This window comes from Ascidiella aspersa, chromosome 1 (assembly GCF_963924565.1).
Source record: "Ascidiella aspersa chromosome 1, kaAscAspe10.2, whole genome shotgun sequence".
NCBI lineage: Eukaryota > Metazoa > Chordata > Ascidiacea > Phlebobranchia > Ascidiidae > Ascidiella > Ascidiella aspersa.
In genome coordinates this window covers 25,921,224-25,937,987 of record NC_139447.1, presented here as the reverse complement: position 1 = coordinate 25,937,987, position 16,764 = coordinate 25,921,224, and the positions used below count along the sequence as shown (strand labels likewise).

Below are 16,764 nucleotides of genomic sequence, written 5' to 3'. Positions count from 1 at the left end.
TTTTGGTCTTATTCCGTACCGGTACTGTGTGTTAGTTTTATTTCCGAACTGTGTGATGTTGATGTTGTTCTTATTTCGATGTTATGGCTGGAGTCCTCTAATTTTAACCCAAAACAAAAACTGAAGAATAACTAACAATCACTATTATTTGACGTAGTAAGAAAGTAATTGGGGATTGCGGTAGACTGCGGCCGCGGGCCACATTATCATGTAAAACCGGAAACTCTCTGCGGGCCGCTCAAAATTCTATCGCGGGCCGTATGTTGCCCGCCCCTGCGTTAAGCGGACTTTAGCAATAAGACTGAAGTTACAATAGGGTGCCATTATCGTTCGAATAGCCGACTCAGTTCAGAATAACACTAAATTAGGACTAATACTTCATACAGTAGTCGAAATGAGGTCTAAATTTAAATAACACCTAAAAGGCCCGAATAAGACCTGAACTTTTACCAAACCTCGAACGGTATTATAGATGTTCTCCGCTGAATATTGTTTCTTTAGACGTATAGTTGTGTGTTAATATTCCTAATCTCAATTTGCGTTATAATAATATCACCGTATTTAGTTAATGATAACTTTCGAAAGTCATTAAAAAAGGTGCCCGACAAGAAACCGACGACTCGCTGTTAAGAAAGACTAATAGTAACTGTATCGTAGTCTGTTATGATATCAACGAAATCCAAGCGATATTTGTAATACCGTTATACCAACAGTGCCCGGCTTCGCTTTAGGTTACATCTGAGAGCTTACTTAGAAACAAAAGCAATTGTACTTATGGGTCGTGGATCGCAACAATAGGCGAAGGGAAAGGTATAAAATTTCGGTAAGACATTTTCCTTTTCTGGACTTCTACAAATTGTGACAGCTGGATTTTTTTGGACAAACTCCTATGGGCGAGTTTAATTATGGCAAACTTGTTGTGTGTGTCGGTAAAATGCATGAACCACCTTTCTATCCGACATTTTCTTTTTAAAAATAGGCAAGCGGTAAACATGTGCTCGAAATGTAAAATACTTATTATTTGCTTTGTCAACACCACTGTTTGGTCAATACGTACAACCCTGCGTTGTTCTTTTGTGGCAGTTTGACTTGCCGGAACTGCAAATGAATATTGTTTAAAAGGAATAAAACTTTGTCGAAACGTGTCTGGCCTTCACTGTGTATTTAAAAGACATATGGCGTTTAAAGGGAAAAAGTCAACAACATAATAATCGTAAATGACCTTTCGACTTAAAAGGAGTATTGTCTACTTGCATGTAGGTAAAATGTGTAGATTAATACAGCTTGGTGAAATGTAATAATTGCCAGCTTCTTGTTGTAGATGACCATGTATAGTTGTACATCCTATGGCTTAATTGAGTCGAATGTTGCCTGCCGAATGCTGACATATTGAAGATGTGATCTTAGGACTAACACTTCTATTTAAAACTACTGAGCCCAATGGCAAGCACTCAAGTACCTTGGAATGGCACCTCGCAGCACGGTGCCTGGTATAAACTGGGCAACCCTGCCCCGGTGTTACATGGGCCACCGCCGGAGTACAAAGATGCAGAAGAAGTGGGGACCAGGAAATCGTCAGAACCAGTAAATGGGTTGGAAGAAAAAGCTGATTACTATTATTATCCGGACAGCGATTTGGAAACCATTGTCGAAGAATCGTCTGTTATAGATTCGGAAGACGAATTCGGATATCGGCCCAGCATTGATGGCTTAAAAAGCGCTTCCAACTTTTTAAACACAAATGGCCGAATTTCGGGGCATACGTCAAAAGGCAGCGAGAGTTCACATTCAAGCCTTAGCAGTTCTTCCACTCCGCGACAGCAAGGCGATCACCGCGACGGCATTGAAGGTATGAGTAGCGTTTCGACTAATGATACTCTTGGCCAGGACCTGTTTCATTGGTATTGAAAGATACTTTTGCAATTTAAAGTTTATGGAAAAATTTTGTAATGGCAACGAGCACTTTTTGCTTGTGTTTAACAACCTAAAGCACTTCAGCTTTATGATTAGGCAATGGGTATTTACAAACAAACAAAAACATGACACGGAATTATGAGCTCTTTCAAACGGTAATTTCAAGGTTCTAGAATACTTATTTGACCATACAATACTCATTTGAACAGATTTTTACTAGATGCAGCACATATGTGGCGGGCAAATTTACTCTCGAAAACTGTGTATCATTGCATTACTAGAAGTCTCCCCAGTCAAAACGCTGGCTAGTCAGAAGATTATCTACGCCAAGTGTCTGACTCCGCGCGCGCAACCATCCCAGCACTCACAGAGGCTCCCGGAACCCCCTTACATGGACAACGGGGAGTACCCGGAGCAGCCGGGCACCATCAGTGACATGTTCGAGGCAGTGAGGAGGGGAGACCTTCACTCACTGGTGAGCCGATCCTTATAATATTAATTATTTATGGGCTTCACGTGTACTTGAACGTCGCTCAGCGTTTGTTTTTCTATGCTGCTATATGCTACCCTCAAAGAGTTTACTTCCCGTGTTTAGGACCTTTTCCGAAACTAGCAACAGAGTCTAACATTTCATCAAAATGGACATATCTTGGTCAATTGAAGAAATTAATATTTAAACGAAACGAATAGAAATTGCGAAAACGTTGCCCAATAGAAATATCGAAGTCAGCTTAGAGCAAATATCGCGACTTACAAATCTTTATGGGGGAACACCATTCCTCCCCTTGTTGAAGATTTGTTCCTAATTACTGATCAACTCCACCTGTGTTCGTAATTTTTTGTCCACAGATTTTTTCGGTAAGGCATCAGAAGTTTTTGTTGATAACTCTCTATGCGCTCCTACTATGCAAGTTTGACATTAATTTTACAATTACCTCGGCACATTGTTACCTTTTTGAACTATTTCAGGTTCAACCGTGACACTTACCCCAATAAATTTCCTTTAAAATCTCTGTAACTACCATTACTTTTACTGTAATTACGAAATTGCTTGATAAGGAAAGTGAATAAAAAATGCACTGGTTTTAATTATGAGCAATATACTAAACACACAAAATGAGATAAAACGTACGCTAGTTTTCCCAAAATCTAGCCCAAACCGGGTGCGTCTCTGATGGTAGTTTTGCGGTTGAGCGTGCTTCACAATCTAGGTAGATCGGTATAAACTCACTGGTCGCACGCCAACCCGCATCTAGACCGTTAGTCTTGTAGTCTAACGGCCAAAATGACGGATGTTATTGTCCCATTGTTCTGATGCTTTGTCACCGACCTCTTGAGACGAGTTACGTAAAATCGTGGCTTTGAGCCGGTTTCGCAAATTGTTGTTGTTATTTTTGTCTGGACAAGAAAAAAGACAATACAAAAGAGAATCATAGCTTTCTGCGATTTTAGCCAGTGGCGTTGCAAGTCAACTAAGACGTTGCTTTTCTTCTACTTGGATGTATTTTTGCTAAAGATTTCTGCGAGGATTATTAATGTGTCCTGTCATTCTTTAAGGTTAAATAAATCCCCGGGGCTAGTTTAATAATGTATGAATATAATTCGCATGCCGTTACACTTTGTATAACCGTAATGGGATAAACTTGTATCTCAATTGCTAAGGTATAATGTCGCTGTACTACAACCCTTCGTTGATGATTTGAATTTAACATTTTCGTTTTTAAGTATGTAGGCTATTACTGAATTAAAAAAAGTAAATGTGTCTGTAAAAATACTCCCTTGTAATGCATACAAACGACCTAAACTTGTAGTTTTTCCCCCTGCAGCCAACTTGTAACTTTTATAAACGTTTTTATCTTTGGTTTTAAAATAAGATTAAATCGATGTGGATGCGTGCTTTTTGACAAACCGATAATTTGACTGCCAGAAATAGTATTTGTGCACATTGATATAACCGCAACTCTGCGTGTCTACTGCATGGGTGTCCAGTTAATAAAGAAAATATAAGTTTTATCAAATTTCTTTGAGAAAATTCTTTGTTTGTTTTTTATTAATGCTATCCTATATTTATAAATTCCTATCATAAAACGAAAACATCCCTATGATGTGAGAGTTTTTGGGAAACAGACATGGGTTTGCCACTGCTGCAATTTTATTATAAAAGGTCGCGCTGCTAGATTGACTTAGCATCAATTAATTATTTATAAGTATAATCGCCAGAACAGAGTATAGATATCCTAAAGGGGGCAACTTGTAGATTATTGGCAAGAGATGGTTTCTTAAAAGGTTTCATACAGTGTCACAAATTTGGCAAAAAAGGCTATACGTGCCCAGTCTGACCTTTTACCTACTTATAGTTTTCAACCAGTGGCGTAGCCAGCCGAAAATTTTGGGGGGGCAAAAAGTTTGGACTTTTTTGTTTAGCTTTTGTCATTGTATTAACTCCTGTAACGAACACAAAAACAATGCTGGCAAACCTTTTCGAGCAGCAACTGAATGAGTGTTAAACGCAATACCCAAAACCATTAAAAGAGCAAAAACTGTCTAAAAGTAGTAAAACTACATTAATGTATAGCAAACGTAATATTAACTATATCGTTTGTGACGTAACAATGCATGACAATTAAAGGTGTTGTATGTCTGTGATCGAACGTTACGGTAGTGCTCATAAATGCTAAAAAAACAAATTATTAAGAATAAATTTTTCTAAATTTTTTTTGGGGGGCATGGCCCCTCAGCCCCCCCCCCTGGCTACGCCTATGTTTTCAAAAGCGAGGTGTTGGTTCTATAAGTTTATTTCGTAGTTATTTCCCGTTTTTTGTGAGTTACGTACAACTTTAAAGTGGACCAACGTTAACATTTTGAGTTTAGATAATAATACTAAAAACAATCCAAGAAGTCACGTGAACATGAATGTTGTGCAAGTTGTTTTGATCCCTAAACCTAAAAAATAGTGCAGACGAAACTTCACTTTGTTGATATTATGAAACCGGAATTAAATGTATGGGCCTAACCAACTTTTTTGTGTTAATTCCACAGAGTACGTTTTCGGTCGGTGAAATTAATGATACAGTGGATGAGAGGGGAAACACTGCACTCCACGTGGCTGCAGAACACGGGCAAACCCAATGCGTGAGACGACTAGTATCCACGTCAAATCCACAACTAATCACTCTGCCCAACGATGATCTGATGACACCTACCGCCATGGCCATTAAAGTAAGGTTGAGGAAAATATAGTGGATTGTTTAAATGAAAAGCAGTAAAAATGTTCGTTCCTTTTTGTGGACCGTTTCCGAGCATTGTTATACTAATAGAAATTTACAGATAGAAATCGTGTGTTCAAGAAAGAGGCCGCATCGGTCATAAACAGCAAATAAGGCATAAATGATACATTGGCCTTTATTTTTAACATGTTGTTTTTGAAAACCATGGCTTAACTAGTGAAATGCGTCAACACCATGGGAAAACATTTGTTCTGTATAATAACGACTGGGAGCAAACACAATTCCAGTGAGGCTTTTCAATAACTGAATAACGGAGAGTTGACACAAGTATTTCTGGAAGGCAAACCAGTGCAAGTTGCCAGTCGTTGTGTTATTTGCTTTTCGAATCAGCGGGGTCGCTTTGAGTTGTGCCGTGTGGAACAGTAACACGTATTACGCGCACACATGCCCATAAAATCAGCCCCTTCTCCCCAAAGCCACAGAAGCACGCACTTATCCGGCCCAATCGCGGGAGCAACAAGCGCTCTTCTCAGTACTGTGACGTCACATTCGACCAAATCGGTAAAAACGGCGCTCACGGGCGCTTACGTCACCACTTTGCCGTTTATGATCCGACTAGTGATCCCGCTAATTCGGCACCTGGGCCTGAGCGTGACGAATATTTGCGACATCAATAATACATGGTTTCCACTTGTCTTCATCGCCTTTGTTGGCCAATCGAGACAGGGTGGTCGTCTGGTATTGCTTCGTGAAATAGCCAGACCCCGCTTTGCAAACGCACAAAGGCGAATAAATAAAAGCCGTTCATAACATACAATGGCCTGATGGTTTTAGGCGGTTTTAGATTGAACAAAAAATTGTACTCATTCATAAGCGAAACACTAGTTAAACTAAGTTTAACAAAGCCCTCTAACTTTCCACCAATGCGGCCAGAAAATGCACAATCCTTGCCCATGAGTTACATTGTTGTTGGGTTTTAAAATTTTATACATATCTTGTAGTGTATAAGGTAGGTTGTATTCATCAAAGTCTATTGGTTATATTCTGGTTACACCTATAACTGGCGATCGAATGCCTGACATTCCTTCATACTTTGCTTCGTAAACAACCATTGTTAGCTGAGTGCAAAATTTTGTCGATCGCTTAAGCCGATTTCAGGCGGTAAACGGCAAACGCTCGGTCGATCAAGAGAAAGGAAATCGATATAAGTGATAACATTTTTTCATAAACATGCCAGTTATGTCACTGTGTGATCCCGCTGCGCCACAACAACTCAGGTTGCTAGGCGACCAGCGACGCGCGGCAGCGTTCGAATCAGTTCCACTCTGCAGCCTTTAGTGGACACACATGTGTAAGTTATTTATCGCCACCGCTGGTTTAGAGGCTCGACAAACAATATTTACAAGCTAAGACCAGCTCTCTCTTTCCCTCCAAAATCTCACTTCAGCCGCCATCTAAACAAATAAACCAATCCGTACGAAGCAGCGCCCAGCAGCCTTCACGGCAGCTTGTTTTATAAAACACGCTCTCAAGCATTTTAACTGGTCAAGTCTCGGCTTGAATAAAACGTTACATTCCGAGGGTTAGTTGGACTGGTATAGTCTGGAGAGGTTTGTTAAGTTAGGGGGGGGGGTGCACTAGACTAAGCTTCTAAATTAATGTTTATCCTGCTCTGGTGTTTTTTTATGTATTTTTGTATTTTTTCTTTGGACAATTGTTGTGCCAACTTAACCAGAATAAGCGCAAAATTTGCCACTTCACGCAAGTCTCGTGTAAGATTTCAGTATTAACATAGAGTTCCGTAAAATCATGGTCTATTCCTGTTGGAAACTTCAAAATTAACCTTTATAAAAGTTCATTTGTTTTGCCTGTGCTGTGCGGCCAGAACGTTGTTGTGACTATTAAACGTTTATACGTTGTCGGCACAAACTTTATATACGTTGTCGGCACAAATTTATACGTTGTCGGCACAAACTTCCAAATGTATTTTTGTTTAGAAGTTCGTTTGACACCGGGCTTCTTTACAACAGTCAGGTACTACTTTTTATGTAGCAAAACAGTTCTAACATTCACGTTTTCTTTTTATGGCCTACCAGGAACATTCTGTCTTAGAGTCTGATTTGATAACTACTGCCAGATATCCTTTGAGTGTATGACAATTTCGCGGCATCGCTTTCATCCCAACAAAAGCTTATACCCAATTCGACACCCAATACCCAATAGTTTATATTTTCAAACCATTGCGATACACATCACAATGCGGAAAGGTAGCCCGGGGTGCCGCTAGCGGGCGCGGACTAATCTTATTATCCCATTCACGCACGGCGAAATCGTTGTGCCATGAGTTCGATTCCACAAAGGCCATTAGTTTGGCCCCACCGCCTTCCCAGCACTTTCTGTTGCGCACAATGGCGAATACTTTACGCCGCGATAAACTTGGATGGCTCTCCAAGCTTGTCAAGAAGATACCCCACCGAGGCGCTGACATCTGTCAAAGGGGAGGCGGGAATTCGTTGCGTTGCTGTTGATGGCACGCGTCACGCGCTTGTTGCCTGTCAAAATTGGAAAGTTTTCTTTTTCACTCATGAAACCATTAGCATAATAAATCACTTAAAATCAACAATATAAGCATTTTTTATTGTTATTTGTAATCGAACAAGCTTACACAATTAAATAGGAAACAATTTTTTAGACTAGTTAAGGATTTCTCATTACTCAGTAAGCCAAGTATATATAGAAAAGTCTTGTTTCCAGTAACTGTCGGTGTAATTTCACGTCAAAAAATCAAAGACACGACAAAACAAATATTATCATTGGAATCTACAAACTGACTATTTTCTTAAAATTAATAAATCGATTTTCGAGCTATATTTTTCTTGTCCCCAAAAATGTCATTATGACTTAAGTTTAAGTAAAGTCACCTGTCCAATTGACTCAGGGAAAGCCACAAGTCATATTCCCTCAAGGGCTTACATCAAGTAAAGTCAATAAATCGATTTTCAGCAATATTTTACAGGGCAATCTTAAAACGCTAAACGTAAGCTATATGTGTGGGAAAAATAGTATCAGGACAATCGTCATTTTTCTCAAAGGCCTAACTGAATGAAACAAGCACTATCACACATATGTATGTTAACAACTGTGTTCCAGCAATTCTAAAGCTGTTTTTGACCTAGTACACCGAAAGCCATCGCAGACGAATCTGTCGATCAATGATGCAAGCAGGGCAGGCTAGAAAAAACAACTATCCGGCAGTGAGGTTCGAACTACCAACCTACGGTCAAGCCGGGACCGTCGCTCTACCAACTGCGCTATACACAGGCTCATAGAGGAGAGAGTCTGTGTAGGCTAAAAGTCATTGTCATTTAAAGGGAAAAATAACTAATTAACTGCTATCGAGGCAAACAAAAGTAAATGAATGTACGCTTTACAGTGTTCCCATTTTGCCACAGAACGGCCACGTGGACTGCGTGCAGTGGATGGTGCGCAACACGGCGGCTCGCGAGGAGCTGGCAATATCGCGGCGTCCATCCTCCTTCGACGGTTCCAATACGAGACCGCCAATCGCCCACGTGGCAGCCAGGTACGACCGGGACGACATCCTGGACTGGCTGTGCGAGGAAATGGCTGCTGAGGGCTACCCGGTCGATACAGCCGACCACTGCAGCAACACCCCGGTACACGTGGCGGCTCGCTACGGACACCTTTCTTGCATCCAGGTTAGTGGCTCGCGACCTTGTTTTTGCTTTAAAGCGCCTTGTGTAATATTTTCGGTTTGGGGTGAACTGAGGAGTGCAACAATCTGGGCATACCGAAAAGCGCATACATTAAGTTGCCGCAAATTATAAATAAAATGCTTTTATTCAACAAACGGGAATTTACGTTTATATAGGTTTCACGTAATATATATTGCGATTAACATTTGCCTTTTTGACTAAAGCAGTACATCTCAGGTTTGCAATCAATTTTACAAGAAAATTGCATCTTGAAGGGTGACTGTTTCGTTGTTTTTATAACAACCGTTGACCGAAGTTCGTTATTCTAATGCAGTGTTTCTCAGCTTTTATAGCTAGCGGCACCCCTCAAAATAATAAATAGTGTGCGGCACCTCTAAAGGATTTTTCCGAAGGTAATTCAGTAGAATGTCACAATAAACGGAACTAGAATAACACACATCAACTCTACACAACGTTGAAAGTTATAATTGGATTTATTCCACTCCAATCTTACACAAAGATTCCCAAATATGTCGCGGCACCCTTGATTATTAGAAATGGCACTCCAGGATGCCGCGGCACCCCGGTTGATAACCACTGTCCTAAAGGGATGCCCTTGTATTTAGACGCTGGTTTCGCGGGGCGCGTCGGTCACGATGCTCAACTCTGACGGTGACACGCCGGGCCAGGCGGCGCAGAAGTTCGGGCACGGGACGTGCGTAGGCTACCTAGTGGTGGTGGAAACCTGCGTGTCGCTCGCACAGCAACTGGTCGCGCTAAGGACCGACATGGAAGCGTGAGTTGGATTTAGGCTTTTTGATTAGTGGTCCACTGTCGGTAATGTGCTCCGAAATAACCGGTGATGGGTTAATGTCTAATGCAATGGTATTGTGTTACTGTGGTATCAGTTATTTGTATAAAAATAAAATTACAACGGTTTTGTTATTTAAGAAATTTTAGAATGGGGTGCGAGAATTGGTTAGTGATATGAAAGGGGTGCAGCAAGAAAAGAAGTTAAGAATCACTGGTGTATGTTTCGTCTTTCTTTTTTTTTTCTAATGTATGTTTCGTCTTCTTTTGTCTAAAATGTTTATGTTTTGCACGGTGACGCGATATTATATTTTTAATCCTAATTTACGTTTGAATTGTGTGCGGTACAAACTTAAGTTTAGTCTTGAAAAATATAGGGCCATTACAAGTATATTTCTTTGAAAAAACACTAGCCAAAACGTTTGTTTTTTTGTAGGCCAATATGGCGTTAAATCGGGCATCAGTAGTAATTGGAGCACCGATTTGCAGTAAACAAACTGCTTCAACCTATTCCAACATACAGCACTATCTGTGGAACCAAAACTTAAATAAATCGATTTTCAATTGCAATCTTTTGTTCTAAAAAGGCTAAGATCCGAAAACGAGCAGTTGCGAAAATCGTCGAAAGTGTCGACTCCGAACTCATCCGATTCGAGCTTCGTGTTTCCGCCCCCGCCTGAACACTTGCTTCACAGTCCTAAGCAGGAAAATCACACGAATGAAGCTGCTGCTGCTGCTGCTGCTGCTGCTCCAGTAATCACCAACGGCTTTCCCGAGACGGGTCTAACGAATTCAACTGCCTCGCACCGCACGGACACCCTTCCCGGTAGGTTGCATCCAAAAAAGGGCACTCCTGACACATTCCTTTTCCGCACGAACTCATTATACCTATAGTACGCCAGTGTTTCTCAACTTTTTGCGAAACCGAAATGCTAAGCGTGGGCTACACATGCGAAGCTTTGTCGACCGAATTCTCCATATTAAGTGAACAAACCATAATAATTCAACTTAATTTATTAAAAGCCAAATCTTCGTACTGCTTCCGTATTATTTTTGAATTTCGGAACAATCGTGCTTAAAAGCTATCTAACTTATCTAGCCCTGTGAACTAGTGCAGTCAATTTTTTTGGTCGCGACCCATGGAGTAAAAAACATCACAGTAAGTCAAACCCGCAAAAAACACGTAAAGGTATGCGCATGACAACCCGTTTATTTGTGACACATCACCTACAGGGCTTTCTAATTTGTAAAGGAGAAGAGGTTGTAAATTTATTGTTTGTCTACTATTCTAATTTTTTTTCGCATAGAACCGAGAACAAATATATCCAACTCAAGACCCTTATCGGCAAGGAACAAACCCAGGGATGGTGCAGGGGAACTCCCGATTTCACCACAACGACAAAAACTCCAAGAGCAGCCACCTCCGCCGAAATTGTGGCGGAACGATCAACCCGACCCTCAGATACCGTCACCTAAACGATCTTGGAGCCGTCCGACCTCTGGCAAGCAACCAAGGTCGCCCAAGGTCAACGGAGAGGTTGAGGCAAAAGGTGACTCGTTTTCGATGCAGCAGAAAATTAACGCGGCTCTAAACGGGCCCGGTACGTCCTTAGACGAGACTGCTGTGGATGGCCTGAAAGCTTCTTCCCAAGAGCAACCCAAGCTTACCTATGCCAAGGTTAACCAAAGTCAGGGGAATGTCACGAGTCCCGCTCGCCGTAAAGATGTCAATCATGTCAATACGTCACTTGCTCCAGTGGAACAAGTTGTTCATACGCCTCAAACAAACGCTAATCCCGCCAACGTGTCTCGACACAACGACGAAGTTGCGATGCTGACGAAAGGTAAGCGACAATGCCATTGATGTGCACAAAAAGCCATGTAACACAACCTCTCAAAGAACGGCAAACTGCTGTTTTCGAAAATGCTTTTACTCACATCTTTCTCTCTTGGCCGGTTTACATGGCTGCTTAAAAGGCTTGGCGAATACGTCACGAAGTGGACGGCTTTTGAAGTGTATTTAGATTGGTCTGCCCAGTGCGTTATGATCGCCCCTTTGTACAATATATTCAGAACTGCGAGTTGTCGTTCATATAATTCGACTAAGCAACATGTACAGTGATACAAAACTGCTTGTACCAAATTCGATTTACATTTAAAGAAGTATATGACAGTGCTTTTGTATAAGGTAACATGAATAAGCAGCCGATTAATCGTGACACTTCAGATATGATAAGTGCCATTCAATGAGCGTGTGATTTTCCTGGTCTCGAAACTTACCCCAAATGTTTACTCTAGACATCGAGTCGCCACAGAAAAAGCCTTGGGAGAAGCTATCCATGGACGAGATGCTGCGGATGGTGAGGGACATACGATACCAACCTTCTCCTTCCATCTCTCTTTGCACTGAGGACTCTACCATGGAATCGGCTGATGTTATGAGGTAGGCCTCCTGACTAGTTAACCGTTTATTGCTCTATTCGAACCGGAGACCAAAGTTTTTGTTTTCAGTTGAGGTCTTAGTCCAGATGAAATGACTAATAGGATAGCGATGATAGTGTCACTATATATGATTTATAATGAACTGTTCTCTTTCACTGACTCTCTCTAAACATAGTTCTACCCAAACTATTCTTGGTAAAGTCGACATAAAAGTAGATCAAGTTGCGAATTTGTAGAAAAACCTTGAACTAATTAAGTAACAAACGTGAGTGTAAAGTGATCTTGTTTTATTTACATTAAACCTTAAGCGCGAAATGCGTAGCAGAAAACAAAACAAAATAAGTGTTTAACAAGCGACTTTTTCACAACAGAGAGCGTATGGCAGCGGCGAGCCGCTGGTTTCTGGTGGAAAGAACAAGGGGAAAGGCTCCGACCTACTCACAGGGAATCAAGAGCAACGGAAAAGCGAACAATCACGAGATAAGCAAAAATTCCCCTCAAAGCAAGCGTCCGTCGCGTGCTCCACACAACGAGCGAGGAAATCCCGCCTTGTCCTGGGTGCCTCCTCCCGCTCAACACAGTGACGTCACGGCACGAAATGACCCCGCAAAAGTTAAAACAGCTTCACTGCGATCTGAGGCGCCGGCCAACGACTTGTCGAGGGCGATTGACCGCGCTTATAACACTCTCCCGTCGCGTCCGAGCCAGCAGCAGAAACAGCAAGGGGTGGGCCCGGTGGCCAGTGATTTCCCTACCACGCGGCCCAGCGGAACCCTTAAGTTCATGGTCACTAACGGCAAGTCGCATCAGCGCGTGCGAAACCCGGGTAGTCCAGACAGCGGCAGGTCGGCCAAGACGAACTCGCCGAAAAGTTCAGCCATGTCAACTCCACAAGGTAATTTGTCTTGTCGCCGTCTTTTTGTCGTTTTTTATTTGAGCACGTAGCTGTAGTTGGTGGTGGAATTGCACAGCTGTTTGGAGTAAAAGAAGTAAACGATGGCGGGAGTTGCAACTCAATAGCTTTATTGCCGTAATGCAACCATTTGCAAAATAAGACTTTTCAAATTTGCCAGGACTTACCAAGCTAACAAGGGCATGTAAGAATGTAAAAATGGCCCACTGTAAACTTTTTATAATAATTTACTGTCCTACATTGCAAGGTCCTTGATTAACTTTATTATTAGTCGAATGAGTGGTGAATTGTCGTGATCACAGGTTTCACTGTCTGACGAATTTTTCCGGTAACCGCCGTTTGCATTTAACAACATATTGTTTGCGATTTCATATTTTAAAAATCTATTGTTTCCCTCAGACACACCCCCGATCACACCCACTAAAAGCTCTGCGCAGAGGAACAGTAGCTACCGGAGGGCGGTGAACAAACCGAACACAGGCGCCGAGGCCACAGCACCACTAATCCCGGTGGAAACCCGCAGCAGCTCGGACAGCCTGTCGTCGGGCAGCACAAACAGTCGCCGCACGGTTCGCAGCCAGGCGAGCGACCAGCGGTCCACGCACTCAGGCAAGTCGAACAATTTCAAGTCGAAAGTCGTCCCTGACCCCCTGAAGAAGCGCTCGAATCAGCAGCAGTTTCAGTCGCAAACAGAAGGTTACGGGAAAAGCGTCCCAAGCACACAGCAACATCGCTCGAAACGCAGCGACCTAGCGCAGCAACCGCCCCAGGAGCGCTTTACAGCTATCGATAAGCCAATTGCGGCCGCGCACAACTACCACTCCACTGTAAAACCGGTGACTGTGAACAAAGGCTACAATCCGCGCGCCCCCTACTCCTGGTCGGTGCCCAGGGGATACTCGACGGGCCAGTCCAGCCACTACAGGCGCTACAATGCCGCCGACGAGGGTTTCGACGACGATGACGTCATACAGCCGGCCAGCGAAGTTCCGGAGATGCGCGCGCAAATCCCGTCGCGCCAGAGCAGCTTCTTACGGAAGGTGCAGGGAAAATTTAAGTGAACGTCTGGTTGTCACTCCATCGTTACGCTTTCGCTTCGACTGTGTTAACTACTTAGCTTGGTCGATATATCATTGGTACATAGTAGGTAAAATAAAATCATCTCATACTTTGAATGGTGACACACGAAATATTAAAATGAGTAAAAGTATGGTAGAACTAGCTTTTTGGTATGTATTAATTGCAGTGTTGTAAACAAGTCTTTTTGAAATGACTTAAGTCCCAGTTAAGTCATTTGAAAAATAACTTAAGTCCAAAAAAACAAGTCAAGTCCCAGTCCAAGTCATCGGTTGCCCAAGTCAAGTCCCAGTCAAGTCATTATGAGAGCAAGTCAATTTCAAGTCATGTCATTGACATAAAAGTTTATATATGAAATTGTTAAACTATTAAAATTAGTAAAATCGTCCGATTATAAGCAACAATTTAACTAAAAAATAACACAAACGCAATATACAGCACTTAAAGTGTTTAATGTGCAAAACTTGAGATAAATTTTAATGAAAAATACTTAATTTAATCCCAAGTTATTTGACAAAATGACTTAAGTCCAAGTCAAGTCATTTGTCCGAAATACCTAAGTCAAGTCATTTTGGTCAAAAGACTTAAGTCAAGTCAAGTCATTTGAAAACAGTGACTTAAGTGCACTTAAGTCAAGTCAATGACTTAAGTCATTACAACACTGATTAATTGATATAGTTCCTACAATACCAATTTTCGTGTTTTAAGGCCTGTTTATGGCTGCAGTTTTATTTTCTGCGCAGTACATGCCGATTTAAGTTATTCCAGGTCGCCAACTCAAATACACTTTTATATCACACATCACGCCAAACTGCAAAGATACTTTCTTTATCACACAACTCCCTGAAATGCAGCGTTTGCGCTTTTGTTGATTCTTCCTATTTATGTTCCTGTACATTACTTCTCGTCGTACTACTTTAATTGCGCTGACTGTGTTTAGTGGCAGGCATTTTGCTATTTTTTTAAATATTTTATTGCTTGAAAAAATGTTTATTTACAAAACAATTTAATCAGTTTTGCTTTTCTTCGACTGGATCACCTTCGGTTCCAAACTTTACCATTTAAATACTAGAATCAACATATTTTAATATTTTTCAGTATTACAACGGTTTATGTTTCTACTCATTTAAAAACTGGTCGTCATTTATTGTTCGCTGAATATATTTGTTTTTTCGTTTTTAGAGCGATACAATTACACAACAAAATTACCGTAATTTGGCACTCGTTTTCTTTCTTACAAATAAGCAGCATACGCCGGCCTGTCAAACTTTTTTTGCATAAACTTAATTTTTTTAGTGTCTATGATCCTACCTAAATTCGGAAATGCAAAAGTCCAAAATAGGAATACATAATTTTGACTGTAGTAGGCTACTTTTATAAATTTTGTTTTTTGTTGTTCCTTATTGGAAAGGTTTATTGTTATAAAACTGAAATGTTTTATTAAATGTTGTCATTTTGATTGTAGAGTCTCATCTATAAACTTTGACATTCGTTGTTTGGAAAAATCTCTTTTTAAAATACTTTTTTTCACAGATTTTATTAAAAATATGTTTTATAGCTTCAATTACGTAAATTTTTTGAATACTTTAAACGAAGTTTGTTTTATAAAACAAAATGTTTTGTCAAAAAAGATATTCACTTCTTTAATATATATTAAATATCAGCACATTACCGGTACCTAAATTGAACTGTTTGTAAAATTGACGACCTAAACAGCGGCTTCTACAATAAAGCAACCGAGTTAAAAACGAAACAGAACCTCCTTAACATTATATGACTTTATTGGCGATGTTTTTGTGAAACTGATCTAACGAAGCTCGGTCCGACATGGAAAATATATGTCACCATACAAAGACGCTCTTCATTCTGTGAAAATTAAAAAAATCAAATTTTTGTTGCAATATTAATAATAAGTTGTCGAAATTGCGGTAATCAAAATCCCCAAAAGCAAGACATTTTGTTCGTAATTTATGGCTAAAATATTATATCCATTTCTCCATTTTAAGCAATGTCTTACCATTTTGCAAAGTGTTTAGCTTTGTTAATCACGCGCGATTTGATAGGATCTATGCTTTTGTCGCATTATGTAGTTCTGAGCATCTATATTCAGAAACCACATATTCTGCAGTTAAGCCTAACATTGCGCATTGGGCACTGTGCGGCCATCAGGCTAGATTCAGGACCGCTTATTAAATAACTTTTAGCTTGCTGTTCCGCAATAAATCAATTTTTAAGATTAATATTTACCACAAAACTAAAAAAATCGAGACCTAGACTATACCCGATATTTTGGACAAAACTTATCACAATGCCAACCAATATCAAATGACGTCATTCCTCTACTCATGCCTGCAAAAAAGATGGAATTTAATTGTTTATTAGCCTATCAATTTTTCCAGGTTATATGGTTACAATTTGCTTTAGCGTTAAGACGCTTATAGTTACCGCCAGTTGTACCTATTTGTGCAATTTAGCTTTCAAAATAGAACGGCTGCTTTGAATCGCAAACATTGGAATTGCTTTACTAATTTGGTATTGGATCGGCACCAATACCACCCCAGTGTTAGTATCAGACGAGTCCCGGTATCGATAGTAGGATTATAATACTTGGTGTCGGGTATCAGGTCTGATCCGATACTATCGAACATACCGGTGAGGGCATGAT

At 40.8% G+C, this 16,764-nt stretch overlaps 1 protein-coding gene across 1 annotated transcript; it reads left to right on the top strand.

Moving 5' to 3' along the window:
* Positions 1-1,440: 1,440 nt before the first annotated feature.
* Positions 1,441-15,458, top strand: LOC146168557 (uncharacterized). The gene is made up of 10 exons (XM_083389173.1): positions 1,441-1,849; positions 2,196-2,389; positions 4,954-5,133; positions 8,594-8,860; positions 9,484-9,653; positions 10,255-10,493; positions 10,975-11,511; positions 11,966-12,110; positions 12,481-13,004; positions 13,422-15,458. The coding sequence occupies exons 1-10, from the start codon at positions 1,441-1,443 to the stop codon at positions 14,081-14,083; spliced, it is 3,327 nt and encodes a 1,108-aa protein (XP_083245299.1). The 3' UTR covers positions 14,084-15,458.
* Positions 15,459-16,764: the final 1,306 nt, after the last annotated feature.

What these genes read in the sequence shown, in the direction of transcription:
- LOC146168557 (XM_083389173.1), top strand. Translation starts at nt 1,441, where the DNA reads ATGGCAAGCACTCAAGTACCTTGGAATGGCACCTCGCAGCACGGTGCC. An exon ending in GAATCGGCTGATGTTATGAG is followed by an intron (nt 12,111 to 12,480) that starts GTAGGCCTCCTG and finishes TTTTCACAACAG; the next exon opens with AGAGCGTATGGCAGCGGCGA. An exon ending in AGCCATGTCAACTCCACAAG is followed by an intron (nt 13,005 to 13,421) that starts GTAATTTGTCTT and finishes TGTTTCCCTCAG; the next exon opens with ACACACCCCCGATCACACCC.